Source organism: Triturus cristatus, chromosome 4_1 (assembly GCF_964204655.1).
Source record: "Triturus cristatus chromosome 4_1, aTriCri1.1, whole genome shotgun sequence".
NCBI classification, from domain to species: Eukaryota; Metazoa; Chordata; class Amphibia; order Caudata; family Salamandridae; genus Triturus; species Triturus cristatus.
Genome location: NC_140585.1, coordinates 1,043,918,244 through 1,043,943,650, shown reverse-complemented (window position 1 = coordinate 1,043,943,650; position 25,407 = coordinate 1,043,918,244). Strand labels below are relative to the sequence as shown.

Genomic DNA, 25,407 nt, shown 5'->3' with positions numbered 1-25,407 from the left:
TTGAATGAGTTCTGATAACTGGGAGCTCCCACATGAGTTGATTCCCTGAGTGTGAGTAGGGGCGTCATTCATGAGGCACTGGTGACAAAAAGCCTTGGTGTAGCGTTTGCGTGCTAGAGGTGTACCTGGGGCCTTGGTAGTGCATACTGAGTCCAGAGGAAAGACACTTTAGTCCACAGCAAGCCAAAAGAGTGAACCAGCTCTTCCAGTTTGGCTGGTGCTTCATATACCACTTGGGCCCTTTACTCAACCCATTCAAGTGCACTGGGGAATTACATCAGCAAACTCACTGAACACTTCTTGCAAAATCACCACACCCCCAATGATATGACATGGACGGTCATAGAACAATTAGATTCCAACCAACGTGATAATGAAAAGATCCTCCTGACAAAGGAACAACGATTGATTTACCGTTTATCCACACAGCACCAAGGCCTGAATGACTCCATTCCATGGTATTCCTTGAAATTGTAAAAACTCACCCCTTTTGAACAGTACTGCCTGAGAGCCCCTTTTTTGCTTCATGGATCCGTGGGACCCCCTTTTGAACAGCACTGACTGTAAGCTCTCCCCCTTCTTTGATATATCCCCCCGCTCTGTGTTACCCTTATGACTCCTTAAGGTAACACTGGCCATCTATAGTGTTCACTTTTATTTTCATTTAATTTTATTTTTAATTTTAATTGCACTTGACCCTTCTGGGTGGCACGAGTCTGTACTATAGGCGCTCCAATACGCCAACACAAGGCCTTGACAACGTGTTCATCCCTGAGGCCCCGCACCATCTCTATGACAACACGCTAATCTCCAATGCGCATGCGCCTAAGCAGAGCAGCTGCACGCTACACCCTTGCACAGGCGCTGTGTCTGGTTGATTCAGCGGGTACCATGACTGCGCTCCCAGCTTGCAGCACGCGCAGTCTCTCTTCTATGTCTCCAGTACAGGGACGCTACACTGATCCAGCTGAAGTCAATGACTAACAGCATACTTAAACAACGGCGGCAACCACGATCACTTCCTTCGGAGGTCTGTGACGGAACTACAGGTCCCCAGCAGGTCTTGGCCGCTAGAGCCGTGAGTACTATGCAACCATCCTCAGTCCGGGTAAGCCACCTTTCCTTTTGCAGGTCCATAACAGCCCACGGCCCCCTCCTCTCTTTTCAGGGTCAACACCTCTGCCGGATTACTCCCCTGGGGTATTCGCAGCAAAACGCTAGCGTGAGGATACCTTCTTAGTGTATCCACTTTTTACCTGTGTGTGTGCTTTCGTCTCCTAGCCCACCACATATACCAACACATATCTCGCTAATTTCACTATAACCGCACCACCAGTACGGTTACACGTTTTGCCGCATTTTTATCGTTCACACTGCACCTTAATACCGGCAAATACGTTTATTTGTGATCCAAGCAACCATGCTAAAGACTCTTTTCTGTATGTTTGTCTGTCATACGTGTTGTATGTCCAGTAATGCTTGGAGAGGGAATCCCCCTCCCACATATATAGCAACTTAGCGAGTACTTCACATTTTTTCAATCAAATACTCACTTAAGTATAGATTGCACCATCACTTATTTATTGGTCCTGAGGAAAGCCAGTTTCACTACAAAGGCCTGGCTGAAACATGTAGACCACACCTGGATGTAGGAAGTCCTAATATATACTCCACACACATCCACTTGCCTTGTTTTTAATGCTAACAGAGGCCCAGATATTAAATATTAATTATCCCCTAGGGTGCTGGGATCACTGTATAGCCTTTTAAAGTTTCGCTTTCACGTCACGCACACTCAGCAACATACCAGCTCCGCTGTATTCAGGCGTAGTAGCACACCCGGAACACACTCGGTGTCACTGGGTGGGCCCGATGATGAAGCATGCCACCAACTAGGTTGGTGGGTGAGGGCTTCATGAAGAAACCTAATGGTTTCCCCCTTGTCATACAGTCCTGAGTCCTGTATTTTTCACAAATAGGCTAGTCCTTTCTGATTAACATATAATACCTGGGAATACGGACTAGCTACCTAGTCCTCTCTCTCTCCTTGATAACTGCGAATTGCTCCCAAAAACAGCCCCCTGGGGCAAAAAGGTTGTCATTGTCTAACCCAGGAAATGTACTGTTGAGCCACATTTGTGTCACCGGAGATTGCTGATCTACTCCCTGTGGAGGCAGGAGGTGAGCAAATATATCGGCAGAAGGAAGGGTTAGGAAGACTTTTTTTAAACCAAAAGGGATTAGTCGTCCCATCCGCTAAAAGGCACTGACATGACAAAAGGTGATAATATCTTGCTGAAATCTATCTGTGTGCTGCATAATAATTTCAAAGAGGAAACTAGCTGCATAAAGACAGAACTAAAAGATAAGGAATCAAAATTGGAAGGGGAGTCTTTCAGGGTCTTGGCAGAGGAGCAGAAAGTGGAGATGAACGAGAAAAAGAAGCAAATTATTGAAGGACGGATGTAAAAAATGGAGGTCAGTGTGAGAGAATCTGAGAATTTGAATAAAGTGTGGTGGTGGGCCTTGCCCACCTCAGAGGAAAAGGTAAGGACATTAGACAATCTGAGAATGGGCTCCATTGTTCAGGTTCCTCAAGTACCTGCAGAGGTGGACACCGGGGGAAAAAGTTGGATCGCCGCGGTCTGAACCATGAGTGTTCCGACTCCGCAAGCGATCTCACGCATGCCTTAACCATGCATATGTGTGGTTAAGGCAGTGCGCGGTCGAGCTGCGGGAAGAGAAAGCAGGAAGGTACCGCGGTGAGGTTAATGGGGCTCTTTTTTTTAAATGGCTGGGAGGGATTGGGCCAGGTTTAAGGGCAGTGGAAGAGGTTGGGGTAGTTTAAGGAACAGTGCAGAGGGAGCTGGGGGTCGGGTACTGTAAGTTAGGGTGTAGGGTTTAGGCCCTAGGACAGTGGGAGGGGAAAGGGTAGTTGGGTTTGTTTTTAGAGCGGGGGTTCAGGGTGTGTTTTAGGGCAGTGGAAGGGGTTGGGGTAGTTTAAGGGACAGCATGGGGGCGGGGTAGTGTACAGTTTTAGGTCTTAGGGCAGTGGGAGGGGAATGGGTAGTTGTGGTAGTCGTTAGGGCTGAGAGGGGTAGGTTTTAGGGCAGTGGAAGGGGTTGGGGTAGTTTAAGGGGCAGCGCAGGGGGTCGGGGTAGTGTAAGTTAGGGTGCAGGGTTTTAGGCCTTAGGGCTGTGGGAGGGGAATGGATAGTTGGGCTAATTTTTAGGGTGGGGGTCGGGGTAGGTTTTAGGGCAGTTGAAGGGTTTGGGGTAGTTTAAGGGACGACCGGGGCAGAAGGGTCGGGTTATTGTAGGGTTTTAAGCCTTAGGGCAGTGGGAGGAGAATGGGTAGTTGGGGTAGTTTTAAGTGTTGGGGGTCAGGGTAAGTTTTAGGGCAGGGGAAGGGGTTGGGGAAGTTTAAGAGACAGGGGGCAGGGGTGGGGTGGTCAGTGGGAGGCAGGGTAGTGGGGACCTTAGCCGCACATACCCTTTACCATTTATACCTATACCATGACATTTTGCGGTAAAGAAATGCGTGGTAAAGGAAGGCGTGGTTAAGAAGCATTCGTGGTTGGGCTGCGTGGTAGAGGCATGCGTGGTAAACCATTTGTGCTTCTATCATACAACCGGACACAAAGAGTCTTGATTGAGCTGCTGGAAGAAAAGTTTCAATCAATGTACAGTGTTGAAAGCTTTTCTGCTCTCAAAGTTCGAGTGAGTCCATCATGAACCCCGGGCCTAAGGTAATGGTGATGCTTAAAGCAGTAGATTTGCAAAATGAAACCTGAGAGCAGCTATGTGAAAGAAAGTTGGGAAATGGGGAGAGTCGAGGCAAGTACTCCGTGTGACTGAGCGATGAAGACCAAGGGAAGATACTTCTCTTTTCCTAGGTTGTCTCAGCAAAAGCACTTCTGAATAAGCTGAGCTCTGCACCCGGTTGACTGATCCTTGATGCAGATCTGCCAACTCACACGGATTCACAGTGTGTCACACGTTTTCCGCTCCCTTCACGCGGTCTCCTAGTGTGGAAATGAAATCACACCATGGCAGGGAAGCTGGAAACCACTGCACAATGTCACTTTCCATCTTGTCTTTGGAAGCTGTAAGCAGTTGATGTCCATTATGGGGTGTGAAAACACCCCAGGACATCGGTGACAGCCTCAGTGACCCTTTGTATTTTTTTGGGGTGAGAGTGGGAGGGATTGGAAGGATTGGTGGAGGGGAGAGTGCCTCTTAGGTAACTCTTGGCACAGGGCCCAGCCCCCTCCTCAAACTGTAAAATGTATTTAAAAGTTGCCATGTATGTTAATGATATGGTGGAGATGGCTGTGGACTGGTGGTCCAGGGAATGAGGGAATTGAATTATTTCTCGAGGTGGAAGCCGGGGAGGGGTGTGAAGGAGGGGGGAGACTCCTCTGGAAGAGGGGTTGGGTTGTCTAGACTACGTTTTTGTCTTGTACTGTTTCTCTTTTGTCACTCTGCTTTCCCTTTTCTGTCGCTCTCCCTGAGACTATTTTGATTATATCCATCCTGTGAATGTCTATTCAGAGGGTTGAAGTTCTATTTTGAGTTTCTGTTTACCCCAGCTAAATTTGCTTTCTCCTGTTTCGCGTTAATAAATGCTGAAGCATGCTTATAGCATATTCATGGCGGGTTTGCCGACTCTCAGATACATAAAACTTAAACCTTGCAACAAAATCTTGAGCAATTCTATCTGAACAGTATGATCTTGAAAACATTGGTTTGGAGGAAGGTCAAGAGCCTCGACCAAAGCTGTGCAAAAATGAGTTGAACCTGCTAATGCCGCGAAGCACAAAAAAGCACAAGATACTGTTCATTTAGAGCATGGGTCAGCAGTCATAAGGAAGGAAAGGGTGTGCGGCATAGTTTTATTTACAGTGTGCCTTTGAAAGGACTGCATCTCCAACAATTTACAGGTCTTAGTGAGGGAATTTATTTTGGTTAGAGAAATAAAATTGATGACCAAGTTAAAACGTGTATTTGGTGTCACTGTATGAACACTGTTGGAATGCATGTTGTGAGTTGGAAAAAAATGTTCCACTAAAAGGGGAGGAAGGGAAATTAAAGTGTAGTTGAATGTAAGGTTATTATTTAAAATATGCACACCTCTCATCAGCTCAAATTAGTGAGTCATGATTGCTCACTCATGCATCTCCCCATCACACATCCACTCAGCATCTTTCAGTGGCGTGATGCCAGGGTACCTGCGCTCTCATGCACATTTCTTTGGGCCCTCCTTGCATGTTGGCACAACCAGCATCACATACAAGCTTGCTACATTCAACAATAAAGTAAAGAAATCACTGAGTGGCTTGGGCTGGGTTACTTTACTTAAAAGACTTACTCTGCAAGTGCCCAATGCTCAGCCCAGCCCAGCCCAGCCCGTAACCTGATATTAAAACAGATGGGTAGCTCAGCCAGTCCTTTAATGTTCCTAGTCCATGTCACGGATTCCATCTTTGACCATTAGTCATTCCTCCTTTCTAGTGGATGTGTCTAATTAATTTCTATCGGTGTGTAAACTCGGGCGGATGTCGAAAATACGGAGGTAATGTCCAAAATGTCCTCTACCCGATTACTGAGGCACTTTCATGCCTAAAATTGTGGCATGTGTTACTTGGTCATTAAAAAAACTAATAAAAAGTCTTTATTAGAAAGAAATCTAATGAATGTCTGCTAAACCTTCTAATTCTGCGAACAACTAATAAATATGCATACAACTGAGAAATCTGTTTTCATCAGAAACAATATGCACCGCACATTTGGACTGCCCCTATTTCTTCCTTTTGTGTGTCCGTCTCCACTAATGAGAAAGTAAAAGTTAAACTTGTGCTTAACTAATAACCATTGTGCAAATGGTGCAGGAGGATGCACCATCAGCCCCTACACTCACTGGGTGAGGAAAGCAATGGGGAGTTCAATATTCAGGAATGATGATGACCGCTATCTGCCTGGCCTCTACAGACATCTGCTTCCCAGTAGCCGCATGTGCCACCAGCTCGGGAGTCATCAACTCCTGCCTTGAGCAGTGTAGGGGATTGGGGCAAGCACGCAGGTTGATTCATTTGGGCCCATGCACTCAGATGACTGACATACTAGCAATCCTCTAAAGAGTCGTGATTTTGCCCAATTAAGATACACAGTGCCCGGGAAGGTTGGGTCTGCATATAAAAATAATAAGAAGTTGCACTGTAACTCCAATTTCAATTTTCTTGGCATCTTTCATAGATCCTAAAACCATTGCTCTCTCACGTGCACCACTTTTCCACATTGTCAAGGTAATATGTATGACTAGGGTTCATGTTTCACAGTCTTTGGGGGCATGTATGAGCACATCTTGTTTTAAGCTTTACACTCAGTGCAATGCACTACTCACTACTGTTTTTACTGAATGAACAACAGTGCTGGAAACAGTAGTTCATGTTGGAGGAGGAGCTGAACAATCAGAACTGGCACAAAGAGATCCCTCAAAGCTTGACCATTTTGACCAACCTCTGGTGTCATTTCCTCCTATGCTTTCGGATTGCTATCCAGAACACGCTTGTTTCATATTGAGGATGTCAGCTTCCGGTTGTTTCTCTTTCCGAGTGTCTTGTTATAGTTCTATGTGGTATTGTAGTACGAATTTTTCTTTGACATACACAATCTCCACATAACAAGTGATAGAAGTTCCTACCTGGATCTATGGCGTCCAGTCCATTGTTGCTCAGGTTCAATATCTTCAGGCTGTGAAACTCTTCAAACTCTTTCGGCTGTAGCTGTTTGATTACGTTGTTCGAGAGATCCAGTTTCACAATATCTTGTGGGATGTCATCAGGAACTCTTTGTAACTCTGGGATTAATTAACGGCATGTTGTTAAAAATATGAGAACGTGATAAATGTATAAAAGTGCAGCACACAATAAATCACCACACCATGAGCTGTAAAGGTTCTGTCTGGTGTATGTTGCAATATAGAAGAACATCTCACATGTTGACAAGGAGCTCTGGAAGGGGGGCCACCTGGTACCCCTCACCTTTAAACTATATTTGCCCTTTGGGGTTGGGTTTCCCCAGGGCCACAATACGCTCGGGGAGGGGGGGCACGCAGCCTTCTACCCTTTAAAAAAAAAAAGAAAAAGGCCAAGATGGATGTGGACCACCGGGCTAGGCCCTATGGCCAGTCCTTCACCGTGCATGACCGAAGGCCATGTGCAACATGGGGTTGGCCTGTGGCCGACCCCCCCCCGCCATGCACAACAGAAGGCCTTATGCAGTGTGGGGTTGGTTGCCTTAGGGGGGTTGGCCACAGGGCCTTGTTGCCGTGCGCAGCTTGGGGTTGGCTGAATGCAGGGTGTTGGCTACAAGGTCTGGCCACAGGCCAGGCCCTGCAGCCACCCCCGTGCCACGCATGGCCAAAGGCTGTGCACAGGAGGGTGTTGGATTTACGTATGGCAATTAAAAATTACTTTATGTTAAAAGAACCCTAGAAAGTCACTGAAAATAACTAAGATTAAAGTAACGTTGTAGTTAATTGAAATGTTCAGTAACAACATAACTCTAAAAACCACAGAAATTCGCCTTGAGAATTGAGGAATGTATTTGTGTCTGTAGACAAACAATTGCGAATGAGTTGATAGACATACCGACACTTTAAACTGAGCAACAGGATATTTCTATACGGTAATAAATCACCAAAATGATTAGTAGATGGGGAAGGAGCTGACGCCTTTCTGTGATATGCAGAGTAAAGATGTACAATTGTTGACACTGAGATACATCATCGATACATGAGGGCGAAGAGATTTGTTTGTCAAGAGATTGCCCATAGCAATGGGCTGGGCATTACCTTTTTATTTGCCAATTATGTTTCTGTTAATCAGTTCTACGGTTACTAAGTAGTATCTGACGAATATTCGTGTAGTGGCTAGCTTGATAATTATTGCCATCAGTTTGGAATGTTACATATAATTTTGTTAAATAAGAGGCTGCCACCTACAAAAGTATTTCATGTGTTTTTTTTCTGAAATTCTATAAATAAGATAAACAAAGATAGACATGTATGCCTGTATAATCCATCAAACATTTAATACAAAGCTATATTGAAAAAAGATCAGTGGACCCCAAGGTTGAGGTACCATTAGGCTTTTATTTCAACAACAGGCATCCCTCAATGGGATTGACAGAATTCTGCTCTTGCACAATGTGCACTTACACACAAAAATATTAGTTTTGTACGTTTTACCAAAAACATTCACAAACATTGGTAAAGCCAAAAGTTGGGAGCCAACGCTAAACCTTCACTTTGCCAATACTTGTTAAAAAAACATGAGTCTGGCAAAAAAACTAAAGCTGTCTCTAAGCTAGACCTAAAAATCCAGTCCCCTTTTTGATGGCATGGATTTTTAAGACATATACTCTGCATTGTTCCATTAGTGTCCATTATTTGTTAAACAGTATGTTTCAGTCTTTTGCCCGTAGTCTTATATTTTCATAAGTCATGTCTTGCTCTTATTCCTTTTCTTCAAAATAATTTTTTTCAGTTGCCACGGAAAGACTCTTTCCCACTGTTGCTTTCAATTTATAAAAATACTTCTTGGAGCCAAGACATGTTCTTGAATATTATCTTCCTTTTTGTTTGTTACTATTGAATCAGATTTACCCAAAAATGTAAAAGTACTTGCGGGGATTTACATATCTATCTGAGCGTACTATACATTTTTTGTCAATTCATAAAACCTCTAAGAACTGACCGGAAAGCAATGGGAGTGGCAGGTTTCCAGGCCTAGTACTGAGAATGTTGTTATCTCATCTAGCCCCTCCCACCCCACCAAGGGGATATCGACACAACATATATTTAAGCACTGGGGAATGGAGATAGCTGTGCAAATGCACTTTAAAAAAAATTCCTCTTTGAATAAATCATTTCTTTTCCAGTGGAAATAGCCTTTCTCCTACATCCCCACCAAATATGGTGGTAATCCGTTCCTCTTCCTACCTCTCTGGAATGGGAGTCACTTTAAAGTTCAATAACACGTTATTGCTGAATATAAAGGTGTCAATAAAGAATACATAGTAACAACCTCATATCAAAATATCTAGAATAGACATATTCGCAAGTAAACAAATCAGACTTATAAATGACAATATATGAAATTAAAATATATGAAATTAAAAATAATACATATGGGATCCAAGCATTAATAAATTGTGAAAGAAAAAAAAATGAACGATTGGGGGATCAGGGAGGTTTAAGAACTTCCTGATGTGATGGTTGTGGCAGAAAGAACTTTTTAGCACTTGCATCGAGAAATATTGTAACAGGGGACCATAAATCCAAACGTTTCGTTGCCAGGTTAATAGGGTAGATCAAAGCAGTATCTAACCTATGGTTATGACAAATAGCGTACCACCAGGCTCTGTACGAAATTTTTGTAGAGTCTTTCCAATTTGTAGTAATTTGCTGAAAAGCAATAGCTAGCAATAAATCGAGAATTTTAACATTAAACATTATGTTTTCCCAAACAGGTGAGAGGCTTCCCAAAAAGACATTGGTAAAGGAAAAGGGAACCTTGGTGCCAAAAATTAGATTGATTTGAGTCCATACATGTTTCCAGAAATTGCAAACAGATTCACAGGAGAACAACATGTGGAGCAAGTCAGCATTCGAAGATGAGCATGTCCAACAAACATCTGGCACAGTTGAAACACTTTTGCTTAGATAATAAAAGTCTATTATATACAAAAAAACAATGTTTGCGTTGTGTTCGCAGCTCTGGATGATTTGCGTAATTTAATCCATAGAGAAATTGGCCAGGAGATCTGGAAATCATGTTCCCACGCTATCTCTATTTTAGATTTCTGCCTGATGGGAACAGTACCTCGTAGGAAGCTATAAATGGTGGAGGCTTTAGGTGTAGTTTTTAACATAGTGTGTACATGTGAGAGATAGTCAGGGTTATTAGAAGTAGAAGGAACGCTAGATAATTGGGTGTAAGTAGCCATCACAGCTTCCTTTAATAAATTATATTTAGTAGTGAATGAAGTGGGTAAGTTAAATAATTGACTAAGTGAGGAAAAAGATAAAAAAGTTGATTGGGAGAATAATTGATGAATCCATATTAGTCCTCTCTGTCTCCAAGTTTTCCAATAAAAGGGTTTATTGTGAATAAGCACATTTTTATTATGCCAGATGGTTGAGTTAAGGAAGGAGTATGTAGTGTGCTGTTCAGGGGAGGATGGTGACTGGAGAAGTTTAGAAGTCAATTTGAATATGGGGGTAGAAAGAGCCTGCGGCTTACACGTGAAGGAAAGATACTCCTGAAAGGAAAAGGGGGATAAAAAGAGACGTTCAATTGAGGTCCACAAAGGGAAATCGGCCGTAGACTCAAGTAGCCAAAAAGATGCCTGACGTAAAAGAAATGCCTTCTGATAAGTCCGAAAATCTGGAAAGTTAACACCCCCTTAATCCTTGGAGCAGATTAATCTCTGCAGAGACATCCTGGGTTTTTTGTTGTTCCATAAGAAGGAAGAAAGAATTGAATTGATTTTATTAAATAGTTTAACAGGAAATGGAAGTGGCATATTAGATATAGTATAGAGAACTATGGGTGACAACATCATCTTAATGGTATCCAGGCGACCCCACCAAGATAAGTAAAGAGGATGCCATCTAGTGGTCAAATCTGAATGCATTTATTCATACATAATGCTACTGTATCTGAAATACTGGGTGTTGTAAATAGTCCTAGATACTTAATGTGGTTGGGGCTCCATGTGAAGTCAGAGGCACTAAAGTCCGGTTTAAAAGTATACTTGGTTAAGGGCAAGATGTTGCATTTATCATTGTTTAGCTTATATCCAGAGATAAGGGAATATGTTTGGACTTCAGCCAAAAAAGCAGGGATTGATTCACTTGGATTGGAAACAAAAAGCAAAATGTTGTCAGCATAAGCTGCTAGTTTAATGTGGTAATCAGTCAGTTGGAAACCATGTAAATTTGGGTTTTGGCGAAGTTTGGAAAGGAAGGGTTCCAAAGCTAGATTAAACAAAAAGGGAGATAATGGGCAACCTTGACGTACACCTCTGCCCAAATTAAAAAATGGAGAAATCAGACCATTAGCACATACCGCAGCACGAGGATTGGAGTATAAAAGAGAAATCAGAGATATAAATTTAGGACCAAATCCAAACCATTTAAGAGTATAAAACAGATAAGTCCACTCAACTCTATCGAACGCTTTTTCCGCGTCCAGTGCAATTGCTGCTAGAGAATACTTTAAACGTGATGATTTGGACAGGATGTTGAAAAGAAGTCGGGTATTATCTGTGAAAAAGCGTCCCTTGACAAAACCAGACTGTTCCTTTCCGAGTAAGTTTGGTAGCTAGGAGTCCAATCTAATAGCCAATGCTTTTAAAATATTTTATAGTCAATGTTAACCAAGGAGATGGGTCTGCAATTCTTGCAGAATCTAGAATCTTTGCCTTCCTTAGGGATACGGCAAATGTGTGCCTCTGAGAAAGACCCAGAGGATGTATTTAAGGAACTAAAAAAGTTCATTAAAGAGTGCAATTTGGGAAAAAGAATTTTGGAAAAATGTAGGTAACATTCAACGGTAAAGCCATCCGGGCCCGGTGCTTTATCTTTTTTAAGCAGTTGAAGCGCAGATAATAGTTCTTGTTGTGTGATATCTGATTCCAAGGAAAATAAATCCAGAGAAGAGAGGTGGGGTTTTGGTAAATTAGAGAAAAAAATAGATAAAGAATGTTGGGTAGGTTGTGTTTCAGATGTGTATAAAGATTTATAAAAAAGGGAGAATTCGCATAGAATGTCAGCATCCTTAAATTTTAAATCCAAATTAGTGTTGTATATCGATTCTATGTTCTGCTTGTTCTGTCTAACCTTTAAATAGTTAGCCAGTATTTTGCCAGCCTTATTTTTACCCCCATAGAACTTTGCACTGGACTTTAACAGATAAAGTGAAGCATCATCAGTTGACTGTTTGTTAAATTGCAATTTGGCGTTTATGAGGGCTGCTAAGCAGTCTTTTGAGCATGAGGTGTAATAGGAGTCCTCTAACTTTTTAATGTCTTGAAGAAGATTTTTGGTGTGCATACGGGCAGTTCTGCGTTGCTTGGCAACAAAGCGAATAATAAAATCTCTTGCCGAAGCCTTGTAAGCATCCCAAATAGTTGAAAACGGCATGTGTTCAGTATCATTTAGATCAAAATATTCATTAAAAAAATTAGTGAAAGATGCAGTGAATTCCGGGTTTAAAAGAAGAGTGGAATGGGAGTCACTTTATTTCTTGGTGTTAGTACATTTTCAACAATTTTCAGGGCTGGAATGGGCTTGTATTGAGGTTTGTGAATGCCTACAAACATACATTTGTGGGTGTTCAAAAGCCACATCTCTATAATGTCCACTACCCACCCCTTGTGTGGGATTTTCTACTGCAGATTACTCCGCACTTGAGGTAGAGAAATCTGCTGTAGCAAATCCATTTAAGCCTGTAAACATTCTTTTTGTGAACTCCTTGCTGGCTTAACTGGAGTTATTATCTGTGGTAAATGTAGGTTCACGGACAAAAATAGCTTTGTGAAGTGGGCCAACTAAATTTAGTTGCTTTCAGTGCTACCCATTCTGTCATCAAGTGAAATTGTAAAAATACTGCTGTTGGAAGAATACATTTGCATTTCGCTTTCTACAAGCTAATTCCACTGATAGTGGGGATGACAGTCTCTCTATTTCTGTGTTTATGATGAGATTTCTTTTGAGATAATAGCATAATTCACAGAAAGTGTCAGCAGGAGAACGTGTGGGAGATCGGGGTGGGAACCTGGCAGTCAGGGCTGGGTTGAAGCCGTCCAGGTGGAACAGCGTTCAGGCTGGCAATGGCCCGTGCTTGTGCCTGCAGCCCTGTATAGCTGTCTCACAAGGTGCCGATATGCACCTGGTGAAACAATGCCCTGTATATCCAGGCCCGGAATCACTGTGCCCAGAGACATCGGGCTACTCGTAATGACCTGAAGAGGGAGAGGGTGTGGAGAAAGGAAGGGAGGGAAGGCAGACGAAAGGAGTATCGCTTGGCAATCAGGCTGTATAAATCTGCTCTCCGCCATGCTAAGGCCCAATTTTTTGATGAGAGAATAAAAAGTGCTGCTAACTCATCCAGAGAGACCTTCAAAGTGATAAAGGAACTTCTCACAGTTCCCGAGCCCCTGGTTACTCATGATAGCCCGGGTGAGAAATGCAAGGAGTTGGCTAACTATTTTCATAAGAAAATTGAAAATATCTTAAGCGCCCTCCCCCAGGCTTGCCAGAGATTAGCCACTGGCACCCAGGCTTTTGGAGCTCCTGTCCATCTGGACTCCTTCGGGGTAGTCTCAGTGGACGAAGTCCTTAAGGAAATGGGCTCCATGAAGAGCAGATCGCCTAGGGATCCGGTCCCGATGAGATTGCTCAAACAGGTAGCAACTACTATTGCGGCCCCGATTGCGCATCTTATCAATGCTTCCCTTGCCCAGGGTCTGGTGCCACCCAGCTGGAAGAAGGCAGTGGTAAAGGCGCTTTTAAAAAAGCCAAATCTAGATCCAGCTGATTTGGCAAATTTCAGGCCCATTTCCCTGCTTCCTGGGCTCAGTAAAATCGCTGAAAGATTAGTAAATCGTCAGTTGTCGCACTTCTTGGAAACCAATGGCCTGCTGCGTGATTCCCAAACTGGTTTTCGACCTGGCCAGGGCACCGATACCGCTCTTCTTGCAGTCGTTGAGGAAGCAAGGAGCATTCTGGATGCAGGAGGATCAGTGGCAGTGATCCTCCTGGACCTTAGTGCGGCCTTCGACACTGTGAACCATCAAGTGTTGATCCAACGGCTGTCAGCTATAGGGGTTACGGGTGTCGCTCTGAAGTGGCTGACATCTTTTCTTCGTAACCGGACGTACCAAGTCTGGGAAGGTAGTGAACGCTCGGCGTCTATCCCCCTCCAGTGTGGTGTGCCACAGGGCTCTTCTCTTAGCCCTACATTGTTTAATGTATATATGGCCCCCCTGGAGGATGTGGTGGCCCCTTTTGGTTTTAAAATCATCAGCTATGCTGACGACACGCAGCTGGTGGTTGCTCTCTCCCATCTTAACGACAACCCAGACTCTCTGCATTCCTGCATGTCCGAAATCCATACTTGGATGTGTGACTCGGCTTTAAAGCTGAATGGTTCAAAAACTGAATTAATATTGTTAGGGAACAAAACCCCTTCGCTTCCTCTGACTAGCTGGCCTAGCTGTATGGGAGCTCTTCCGAGTCCCAGGAAGGAAATCAAGAGCTCAGGGATTTGGCTGGAGCAAGATCTCTCATTTAGGACACAGGCGAAGAAAACGTCGGGAGTCTGTTTTGGCCTTCTTCGTTCTGCGCGTAAAGTCATCCCCCTGCTTCCATGGGCATCTAGGAAGCTGCTCATTCAGGGGCTTATTGTATCCAGATTAGACTTTAGTAATATCATCTATCTAGGCGCCCCTAAAGCGACTTTCAACAAACTCCAGCAGGTTCAAAATGCTGCTGCAAGGCTGCTTATGAACACTCCTAGGATGCAGTCAGCGAAACCCGCATTGAAGGCCTTGCACTGGTTGCCGGTGCGGGAAAGGGTCAAATTTAAGGCTCTATGCTCAGCGCATAAAATTCTGCAGGGGAAGGGATCCCCCATTTTGAGGAATTTAGCCGTGCCTTATAAGGCCAATAGAGACCTTCGTTCCAACCAGAATCATCTGCTCCAAGTTCCCAGAGTGAAAAGGGCGCGGGCTGGTGGACGTAGATTTTCGGTTAATATTGCCTACTTGTGGAACGCGCTTCCAATGGGTTTGCGGTCTGAAACGAGTTTGGGTCGGTTTCGGAAACTTTTGAAAACTTTTCTTTTTCCTGCTTGACGTTCCTGACTTCTTAGCCGTTTTTTTCTGGTTGTTTGCTCTGAACAAGCGCTGGGATGCCCTAGGGTAACTATGTGCTATATAAAAACTGCATTCATTCATTCATTCATCCTGAGGCGTTATCATAATCAGGGCCTTTACTTCTATTATATCGGTTTTCTTTAAGGACATTGAGCCAAAGCCCAACTCCGCTTCCTTCCTCACACCGAGGAAAAACACTAATGAATCCTGACTTCTTCGAATCAGTGTGACCTTTCTGATTGCACAGACTGGACATGCACCATGGCACTTGCTTTAGGTCAGACTTTGAGATTTACATTCCAGTAGATATATTACTTCCAGTGCCATCACCTGAAGGAAGTTATCCAGCACCAGGAAGTGTACATGTTATGTTTAACTTGTGGATCCACTTCTAGGTCATGTTGATCATGTTTTTTAGGGAGATAGTGTGTTGATCTGAAAGATGTTCTACCAAATACCTTAGTAGGGGTGGCTATAAGAAAATCTTAGAAAAAACGAACAGAAGGTGTTAAGTCCGTTCATGGAGAACAGAAAGCCATTGAATGCTGTAAGAACAAGTGAAAACCTCTTCAGATAGTAAATACAGCACCTATAAGAACATCTTACCTTTGTTTTCTTTTACCCAGGAACTGTTCTGGGAGCTCTCAGGCTACAAATATAGTTAGGTGTGTTTCTGTACTAACATTTAGCTACCACAGCGTTAGACTTTCCGAGTCTCTTGTCACTTTGTTGTTGCCAGGGTTGAAACTAAACACCTATTAAGCCAATTATCAGTTTTGGGACAACCTTGTTGTAAATAAACAATATTTTTCAATGAAAGTGCAAAAAACGAATTTGTGAGGGTGTAGGTGGGAGTGGTGTTTTTCTTTGGTTCTTTGCATGTTTTCCAATACAACAGACCATCTTTACTCTCTCCTACCCCTCCTGTTCGCCCCCTTCCCTTATTCCTTTTTTACTTTAATTGCTTTTCAATCTGCAATTCACTTGACTTGCCACTTTTTCAAAAACATTTCCATGTTTTGCAAACAAATCCTAAAGCCAGACCTTCATTGATTCTTTTTGTTTGTTTCACTTTTGCATTGTATTGTAGCATTTGCATAGCACTATTCCACATCTAACAAAGCTTCAAAGTGCATTATGGGTGGTTGACTAAGAAGCTACTCAGTTTGTTGTGCAGATTGGTAGAGTGTGTGTTTCATGGTATGGTCTATGTGGGAGGTAATTCGAGATCTTGCCTGAGGATCCTAAGTGTGATCCAAACATCTCATGGTAAACTTGTCATTGAGCTTAGGCATGGTGTGATGCAGAAAGATGAGCTGTATTTGCATATACTTACTGAACTTTCTTTACCATGCCATTGATTTTTTATTATTTTATCTTTGTGCAGAACTCCCGATCAATTGTGCTTAGTGAGTAGGTGTGGGTTTGTAGTCTGGTTTTCGGTTAAGGAATGACATCAAAAGACACCTTTCTTATATGGGTCTAAGGGATTCTCCCACAGGTGGAAAATATACGTTCCAGGGAAATTAAGATACATTTGTGTGTTGTTTGTGGGTATGTGAGTTGCAGCCAGGTACTGAGATTCCCACGCAAAAACAAGAGACTCTTTTTTGTGGTATCCACACAGGAGCAGAGGTGCTATGGCCAAGGAAAATGAAGCGATTCCATTTGTATATGGGTCACTAGGATCACCCTGCATCAGAGTTGCAGAAGATACTGTGTAATAAGGAAACACATAGAACCGCCATCATACATGGGTCTAGGAGGACTGACAGGAGCACAGATGCTATGAACTAGGAAAATAAAGAGACAATGTTATTAAATAGGTCTATAACTTCTACCAATAGTGAACAGGTGCACGTATAACTTGATATCCTTTTGGGCTGCATACATAGGCCATGATCCTATGTGTGGTGGTGAATTCCAATTTCTGCACAAACAGCAGTTTGTGCAAAGATCACAAACCTGAGCTTGATGGAAGCCTGAATAAAAGTGACAAAAACGATGGTGGGACAGGCAAGTGCCTTTAGGTCCTGTGGTTGACAGCAGAGTAATTTTGGATGGAAGAGCGGAGCTGCTTTATAACTTAAACCAGAATGCACACCTAGGGTGCTGGAGATCTCTTCTGGAATTCTTAAGGAATAACTGATTACTCAAATTGTGAAGGGGCTAGTGGCCTACAGGGGATGATGCCTTCAAGCTATCCCTGAAAACCGTGAGGAAGGATTTGGTGTGGGCAGTGCTTATCTTGCGCCAGTGACTGAAGGTGGAGACCCCTGGGAATCATTTTTAGGGCACTTATTTGTCCTCAATCTGCTTTTATCCAGCGCAACAGATACTAAATTCACAAAAAGCTTAAAATACGAGCAAGCCAAAGAAAGAAAAAAAACTGTGACAAACCGAGAAAGCACGGATAAAAAAGAATCTTCAAAAGTTAGATAAATTGGCAAGCGCTGTTTGGTGGTGGATGGCAGAGGCATGAGGTGTCACAAATCTACGGTATTGGTATTCCCCACCCTGACATTCAGTAGCACCAGCCAGGAGATTCTGAGCACTTACTGTTTTACAAATTAAGCATTGAGTGTCTGGTGGCTTAGTGTTGGTGGTACTGGCATCAGCAAAGCAATGGACAAATTATTATGAGGGCGATACCAAAGAAAACAGTCCGATTCTTCTGGGACCTGAACAGAAAGAGGGTGCTGCTGGATGTGAAAAAGGAAGTGAGCGTGCACTGGACTGTGGCTTTGATGGACTTCTCCATAAAACTCAAGGAAACAAGAAGCAGGAAATATCCCTTTTTTCACCCAGAGGCCAAAATAACTTTCTTGGCCTATATGAATACGTAGATAGGGGTGACCTGTAATAAAAATATGAACTGCGAGTTAAGCAGGGCATGGGCCATGAGGAGAGTGTGTGTGATATGTCCTGGTCCAGACAGCAAGGGAAATTATCCTCTGGAGGAACAGTGTGCGGAGTATATACAGGGATACCTTTCCCCCAAGATTGTCAGATTGCTGTTTTGTAAATGATTCTCTCTACATTCCTCTTCTTCCACTTTTGGGTCATTGTGCTTTGGTATATGTAGGTATAGTGAAAAAAGGTGTGCTCTGTGTTAGGCAACTGGTGGTCTGTCACCTGACTATGGTTATAAACCATATGGTTATAACCAGAGAGCTAGTTTGTCTTTCCTTTGTCGGTGAAGGTTCTTGTTAAATTGTTCAATCAACACATTTGAAACTGAAAACAGTAAATCGTCTTTAGGTTGGATCCTTGGTCCTCAAGCATTGGGGATCACCTGTCATGGAATTAAATGGTGAGCATAATGGTCTATGTGACGGGTATACTTGTTTCTGAAATCACTGGTGGAAAAGACAGACTTGTGCCCAATAACTGGTGCTTTCCTCTATTTTGATTTGTCTTGTTCTAATCTGTTTCTGTGGTTCTTAAAGACGCTAGTGACACATTAAATCATCCAGTGTTGCTGACCAGGAATTAATTAGTATTCACGAGGAAGGCATTGGAATTCATTGGTACATTGAACCTAGCATTTTTTCAATTTCTGGGTGCATCTGGAGCTGTGAGTCACACAAACAGCTTTCAGTGGCTCGTTTCAACTTCTTCTAGCCACAGGGATCGACGGAATAAAACTTGAAGATGTTGAATGTGTTAATCTTCAAAAACTGCAACATAAAACTCTGTAGCTGGGATACAACATTATGCTCTACAGAAATAATCATATACATCATTGAGTTAATTGAAATATTTTATCCCAACAATTTACTTTTGTTTTAAACTGTTCTATGGACAACTAAATAATCTAAAATGCAACCGCAATGCTTCAAATAAATATTGTAGACTGTTACAAATCAGTTCCACCCATTTGTTCACCCAGGACGTTTTGCTTTTGATAACCCTGTTTTTGGATTTTTAATGTGGGTTCATCTCACTACCTTAGTCCCACTTACAGTAATTTCACTATCATTTAACTGAGCTATTTGACTGCCAGTGTCTGCCTTTTAAGATAGCACAGCTAGGGTAAGGGACACTCGGCTGGTTACACATGGACATGTGTGTACACACGTGTGGGGGCTGCACATATGAGGCTACTGTCCTGCGCAGCCAGATAATTATGCAAAGGTAGCCTGGTGCAGAAGGGACTCTGTGAGGATTGGTACTGACCTGGGGTAGGCCTTATAGTATTAGTGGAAATTAATAGATGGGTCAGTAGGGTTTACTGGAAAATCTGTAGTGTTTTCACTGGATTATACATATCAAAGAAATCTGCTTTAGATTGCAGTTTCGGTCCATTTAGGCCTACACAGACCAGCAACATGTCAAACTGGGGTAAAAGGTACACCAAGTTTGATTTTACAGGTTCCAATAGCATACATATACATCTTATGGGATGTCAACAATTGTCATATTTCTCTGGCTCAGCTATTAACCAGATTGTATGCCTTTGCTGAGCTAAGTTAATTACTCTGCTCCACAGCAGAGGGAACAAAGGTCTCCCCACACAAAACAAGCAATTATCAGTAATTGGCGTAGTATCTGGGAAGGAAGGAGTGGGGAGGAAAATCTGAATTTGATCATTAGCTATCACATTGCACCAGGGCTGCGTCAGCCCTGGCCCACTGAACAAAGGAGGAAACCCAGACATCCGGAACCAACACAGGAGGGGCTCCTCTTTGAAGTTTTGGTGGGAAGGCATCTGGCAGTGATGTCAGCTAGGGGTTGAGCTGAGACCCCCTGAGGAGCTCTCCACAGAGGAAACTTGCCAGTGCCATAATGGATTGTCACAGAATTCTGTGCATGAGTGTTGGGACAGGGGTAGAGGGAGGATGGGGAATCCTAGGACAGCTTAAATACGCAAAGCGGGTGTCCCCTCACTGAGATTTAGAAAGCTGGAGAGAGAAAGGGAAACAGTAACTATCTGAGATATTACGACCTAAAAGAGGCGGGAAGAGGAGAGAGCCTCTTTTTTATGTATAACCCTTACCCACTCTAATAGTGGCATGCATCTATCTGTTTGAATGAATCCTAGGAGATCTATAACTTTAAACTCACACTTATAAACCCATGCACATGGGAGAGAGACAGAGAACAAGACCATAGATCTGTAAGGTGATAACAGCTGAGCAGTGGACAGCTGGAAAGAAAAGCCACGTAATGCCCTGCAAAGACGGACTTAGGACTTTATCTGCAGCTGGCCACCAGGCCTAGATGGGCGTGTCCAGTGCGAGTAGCATTGCCCCCATTATTCCACTTGAGGACCAGTTTGGGAAAAGCTGGACTCCACTGCTACCCCAAGACAGCCAGGAGGCTTGGTAGTGCAGACAGGAGGGTGTCCTGCTGGTGGTAGTGGAGGGGCAGTGCAAGATGCCCTCCTCCCATATCAGCAGGAGAGAGCACCAGGACCCAGGCAGAAGAGAAGGCTGGTGTAGAAGGCCTGAAAACCAAGCTCCCAGCAAAGTGTGCCCTTTTAGAGACAAGTAGGCCTGTTGAGACTTCTCCTGATGGCTAAAGCTCGCCACCAGAAGCACACTGAGCCAAAGGTTTTCGAAACTGGCCAATTGAGGCCAGAGATATGTGCCTCTAAAGAGTCAACTTTTGACCCTGTAAATGAAGAAACAAGTGAGTGGGGCTCCACAGCAGATCCCTTCAGAATGCCCCTTGGGTGGGCCAGGGCCAACTGGTCAGCACAACGAGGATCCTTACTTTAAAACATGATTTCATTTGGGGAGAAGACGTGAGTGGGCCCCTCCTCCAGTGCTTATTTTGTGGTGTGGGTGCCTCTATATCCCATGGGGCTGGTGCAGCAGCGACTGGGGCACAGGACCCCACCCCCAGGACCCCAGATGTGAAAGAGAAGGAAGGGAGTGCTGCTGCGCTCCCCCAGAATTGGGGTGTGTCACCCCTGCTTCCCGTGCCTCGGTGGAAATGGGTGAGCACCACAGTGTCCCCACCATGTCTGCAGTACCAGCTGGGACAGCCAAGAGTGGGCTTCCCTCGCTTCCAACTAGTGGCCATATCTGTTGGGGCTCCAGATGGGAACAAGCACACAACTAGACTAAAAGAAAGGAACTGAGCATGGTGTATAATCACCCCAAGTTGGGCTGGGGCACCACCTACTTGATGTGCCAATGTTGTTGGGGTTGCATTAGGAGCAGCAGCCCCCAGGAGCATTTTTATAAAACTTGACCTAGGTCTGAGTGGCATATTGGAACAATGAACCCAAGCAAGGCTGGATTCATTTTCAAAGCAGCCTGACCTGGAGCTTTTGCAAAGAAAAGGAACTGACTGGACAATAATTTGAGGTTTGTTGTTGTGTGGCAGCGAATGGGAATCTCCAGCCCATATGAGCTCCCCTGAGTAGGCCTTGAACTGCTCTTATTTCGCTACCCCAAGAGAGACAAGTGGTACAATGGGGTACTTGGTTCCCACGAAAGGAGAGTATTGTGAACCTATTACTTGTGCAGGACTCACATTCATCACAACTAACAACTACATTTCTTACATCGATGCTTCAGCATTATTATATGTTTGATCATTTGGCCTGTAAACCTTCCCCCCTCAATGATGTCCTTTCAGATGTTGCAGTGATGTAATGAATGGTGCCATAGAACATGCAATGAGTAATGTAATATTGGAGGAAATTAATAGTGCCTGGCAATGGTGTGGGTTATAGTTACTTTAGCACATAAGCCATAGTTACTTGAGATAACTATAACTGGTGAATTTCAGTGGTTTTGTTAGCTTAAAGTGGTATTTTTTAACTGACATTTACACCTAACTTTAATGTTACCTTTAGTTACTTATCAAGTTAAACAAAAATGGAAAGTACCATATTATTACAATTCCTAACTTTAACATCATTTTGACCATTGTTTTTTTCAGTATATTTCTATGTTTTTTTTTTAACATAAGGTAAGATGTTGACCACCGTGCGCATGGGGTTGAATGCAGGGCCTGTGCTCATCCCTTTTCTGGCTCCCAACCCCTATCAGGTGCCCTGACCCACCACTATGTACAGCTTTTTATCACTAGTAACTATATCCCGTGCCCTAAGGTAACTATAACTCGTGCCCACTCCATGCAGAGTCTTGATATCCATAATGTAATTTCAAATTTTGCAGTAATGTTCTCAATAATGTTGTAAAACATGTCCTGAGTGATGTTATATGTGTGGGGTAATTAGCTGTGCACAGGGAGGGTGTGAGTTATAGATACCTTAGCAAACGATTTATAGTCACTTAAGATAACTAACTGGTGAATTTCATTGTTTTTTTTTGTTTGAAACGTTATATTGTCACTGAATTTTTCACCTATGACATTATTTTAACCTTTTGTTTTTTCAGTGAATTTCTATTTTTTTTTTGTACTGTAACGTAATATTTAATTACCATACATAAAGCCACCCTCCTGCCATGCCTGGCCTGTGGCCATGCCCTGCGTCCAAACGCCGTGGCCAGCCATCCTCTGGCCATGCAGTTTTTGTGGTAGTGCTGTAAAAAAAATAAAAAGTCTGAGGAAAATGCATGGGGATTTTGTGTTTTGGGACCCCTGTTTTTTCCCGTTTGACAGATCACTCTGATAAATACCATGAGGTAACTAGTCAAACAAGCATTGGCATAGCCAATAGGTCTCGCCTTTGGGACCTTATAAGTGTTTAGCCATGCAACACTTGATGTTGTTGCACCAAGGATATTGTGCTGGATAACTAAACACTTATAACGTCCCAAAGGCGAGACCTATTGGCTATGCCAATGCTTGTTTTTTATGTCACCAAAGTGTTATAAACATTCCTAGTTTTAACTTAACGAAATTCTAACTTTAGGTACATTAACCAAGTGAGCTTTCACCTTCTTATCTCAAAGTGAAGATGTCATACTGAAATATGAGCTCTCTGGGATTGGGGAGGACGAGCAACAGGGGTTATTAATCCCATATAGATAGGCGTACAAGAATCATTATAGCAAAGAGTGAACTCTCTAATAAGAAATACCACTATTAGCCAGTTCCATACACAACTGCAGAAAACAAATGTATGTTTTACACAGCACTTCCAGCCGCTGCATTGCATTTCCTCAGAATAAACAGCACATCCATACCAAACATTATTTCATAGCAAGTGTGCACTACCACTCCTTAAAAACAAATATCAAAGAAATTGATAATAATTCACACGCAGTGGTACTAAAACCTGTCGACCCATTAACCCCCAACAAGGGAGGAGTAGTACTGTACTGTGACCCCTTTACAGGTAATGAAGATAACCCATTTTAGGATGGCAATGAACAATAAAGTGCCTAGATTTTCCCACTAACTTCGGAGACCCTTAAGTATTAGTACATCCACAAAGACATGTTTAGAACGTGTACATTTGAGTCTTTCTGGATGGTGACCATTTGCCTGCCGTTGGAGCCCTTGCGCCAACCCCTTACAGTCAGCAGGAAGAGGATATATTGCTGCCTTTCATGTGGCACAGCTTTCCTAGAAACCGACAAATGTCGCCTCTTGCTCCTCGCTGTAACGGAGAATCGAACTTAAGCGACTCACCCTTTTCCCTAACTTGGTGCCTCTCTCCATGTCAAACACAGCAGTGCTGTGGACTTAAACTGTGGAGTATGGCGGCCATTTTAGATTCAGGCGGAAAACTTAGAAATCCAGCGGATTTGAATTAAAAGAAGTGACGTTCCGCCTGACTATAACATGGCGCACCCACAAGTCAGTTAAGACTACACAGTCCAGCAATCTTAATTTCTGCAGAAGACTGCAAAACGTCAAAAATTACCGTATTTTACCCTCTGCGGCTTAAATGTTCCTCGACTAGAATACAAGTTGAATCCGTAAGAAAAATCAGGCGATTAATGCACTCGAGTGAACTTCACACAGTTTTGAATCATCGTAAAGTAGCTTAGAGAATGAACGCACCTGCTGCAGAGCAGTGCCATGTCTACACAGTTTGTGGTCTGTATAAAATAGCTGAGCTTGCTGATTTCATGCATTTGTCACACGGTCCAGCCCTGATGGAATAGCTCAGAAAATTATGAAGTAACTGAAAATAGCAGCACTCGATTTACAAAGCATACATTTGAAACCCTGCAAATTGAACTTGCTTCTTTTGCATTTTGCGTATTCACCCGCGACTTCTGAACGCAAGCTAAAAGTAAGAAAAAGAATGATATAAACAGAAGTTTACTCGAATGACTGAAAATGTTTCTGCGAGTGGTGCGTGCGTGCGCGCACAGTCAGCTCTTTTTCAAAGCATATACTCGTGCTTGTGGCGTGCCGCTGCGCACTCCCGCAAGGTGTATGCCGCCACAAACACGAGTATGTGCTTGGAAAAAGAGCTGAACGACGGCTAAAGGCCCGCCTATGCAGCGCATGTGCGCTGCGTAGGCGAAACCTAAAAAGAGCACCTGTTTGGAAAGTTTTGTGAAGATTCGTCAAACAGTGCTAAAGCTATTAGCAAAACAAAAAAGGCATTTCCTGTGGAAGCGCTGACCGAACTATAATTTCCCAGTTGCAACACATGTGTGGTACATATTTATGGACATAGGAAAAGTTAATTAATACTTCCCTGTATATACTTACCTTCACAATATTTCAGTAGTTGACACACTACTTTATTTTGTAGAGTGATATTTAAAGCTCAGTATTCTGGCAGTTTAAATTGTCCACCCCAACAGAGTTTAAACACTTGTTACAGCAGATTCATTGAAGGTCCTAATCTGAAAATGTAAAAAGACGAAAGCACACCCAATTTGGTATTGGGTATTTTTCACGCTTAATCTACCGATTTATTTGCAGCCTGTTGAAAGGTCAAGCAGACTGTTCCTACCACTTGTGTGGTACTGGATAAAAACGTTCTGGCCTCAGAGTTCCAAGCTAACATGTCTACCAGATAGCTTAGCCGGTATTTACACAAAAGAATGATACAGCATTTATGGCAAGCCATAACAAGTTCACTTGATATGAGACTTCTTCTGCCTGATTAAATAAAAAGAATTCTCATCTTGATGAATACTGGAAAGGATGCTGACTTAAAACAGTTTCATAATTACAGACACTGCAGTTAGATCTATCGTTATGCTTGATTACTTTACTGCAGGAGTATATTCAAGAATGTTTAGGTTAACTATTTAGGTATATTTAGGTGTATTTGTGCCTTTTACTGACACTGTGCTAAATCTCTTCTGTTGCTCATTTCTCTGGTTTCCAGTGTTTGCATGCATTCGATGCGTTCCAAGCATTGAAGATGTCAAACCCCAATCACACTCAGTCTAGTGAAAGTTTTATCTCCTCCTGCTATGTTACTGTATTAAAGAAAAACAGAGAACGGCAAGCTAAACTGGATCTCTGAGCCATAAACGTTTCCCTTCCCAGGAGGGCGTGGCCAGCACAGACACAAGATGGTGACTTGGGGTGAACTACGACCGAATCAGCCTGTTCGGCTACC

The 25,407-nt window shown here is 43.1% G+C and overlaps 2 protein-coding genes across 2 annotated transcripts in view; one reads left to right on the top strand and one right to left on the bottom strand.

Moving 5' to 3' along the window:
- Positions 1 to 25,407, top strand: part of FBXL13 (F-box and leucine rich repeat protein 13) — a 1,209,524-nt gene that overhangs the window by 411,957 nt on the left and 772,160 nt on the right. The window lies entirely within an intron of this gene.
- LRRC17 (leucine rich repeat containing 17) overlaps positions 1 to 25,407 on the bottom strand; it is a 207,408-nt gene that overhangs the window by 34,762 nt on the left and 147,239 nt on the right. Inside the window, exon 3 of the mRNA XM_085654021.1 lies at positions 6,703 to 6,858. Coding sequence (XP_085510147.1) covers positions 6,703 to 6,858 — 156 coding nt within the window. The remainder of the gene's footprint in view (positions 1 to 6,702; positions 6,859 to 25,407) is intronic.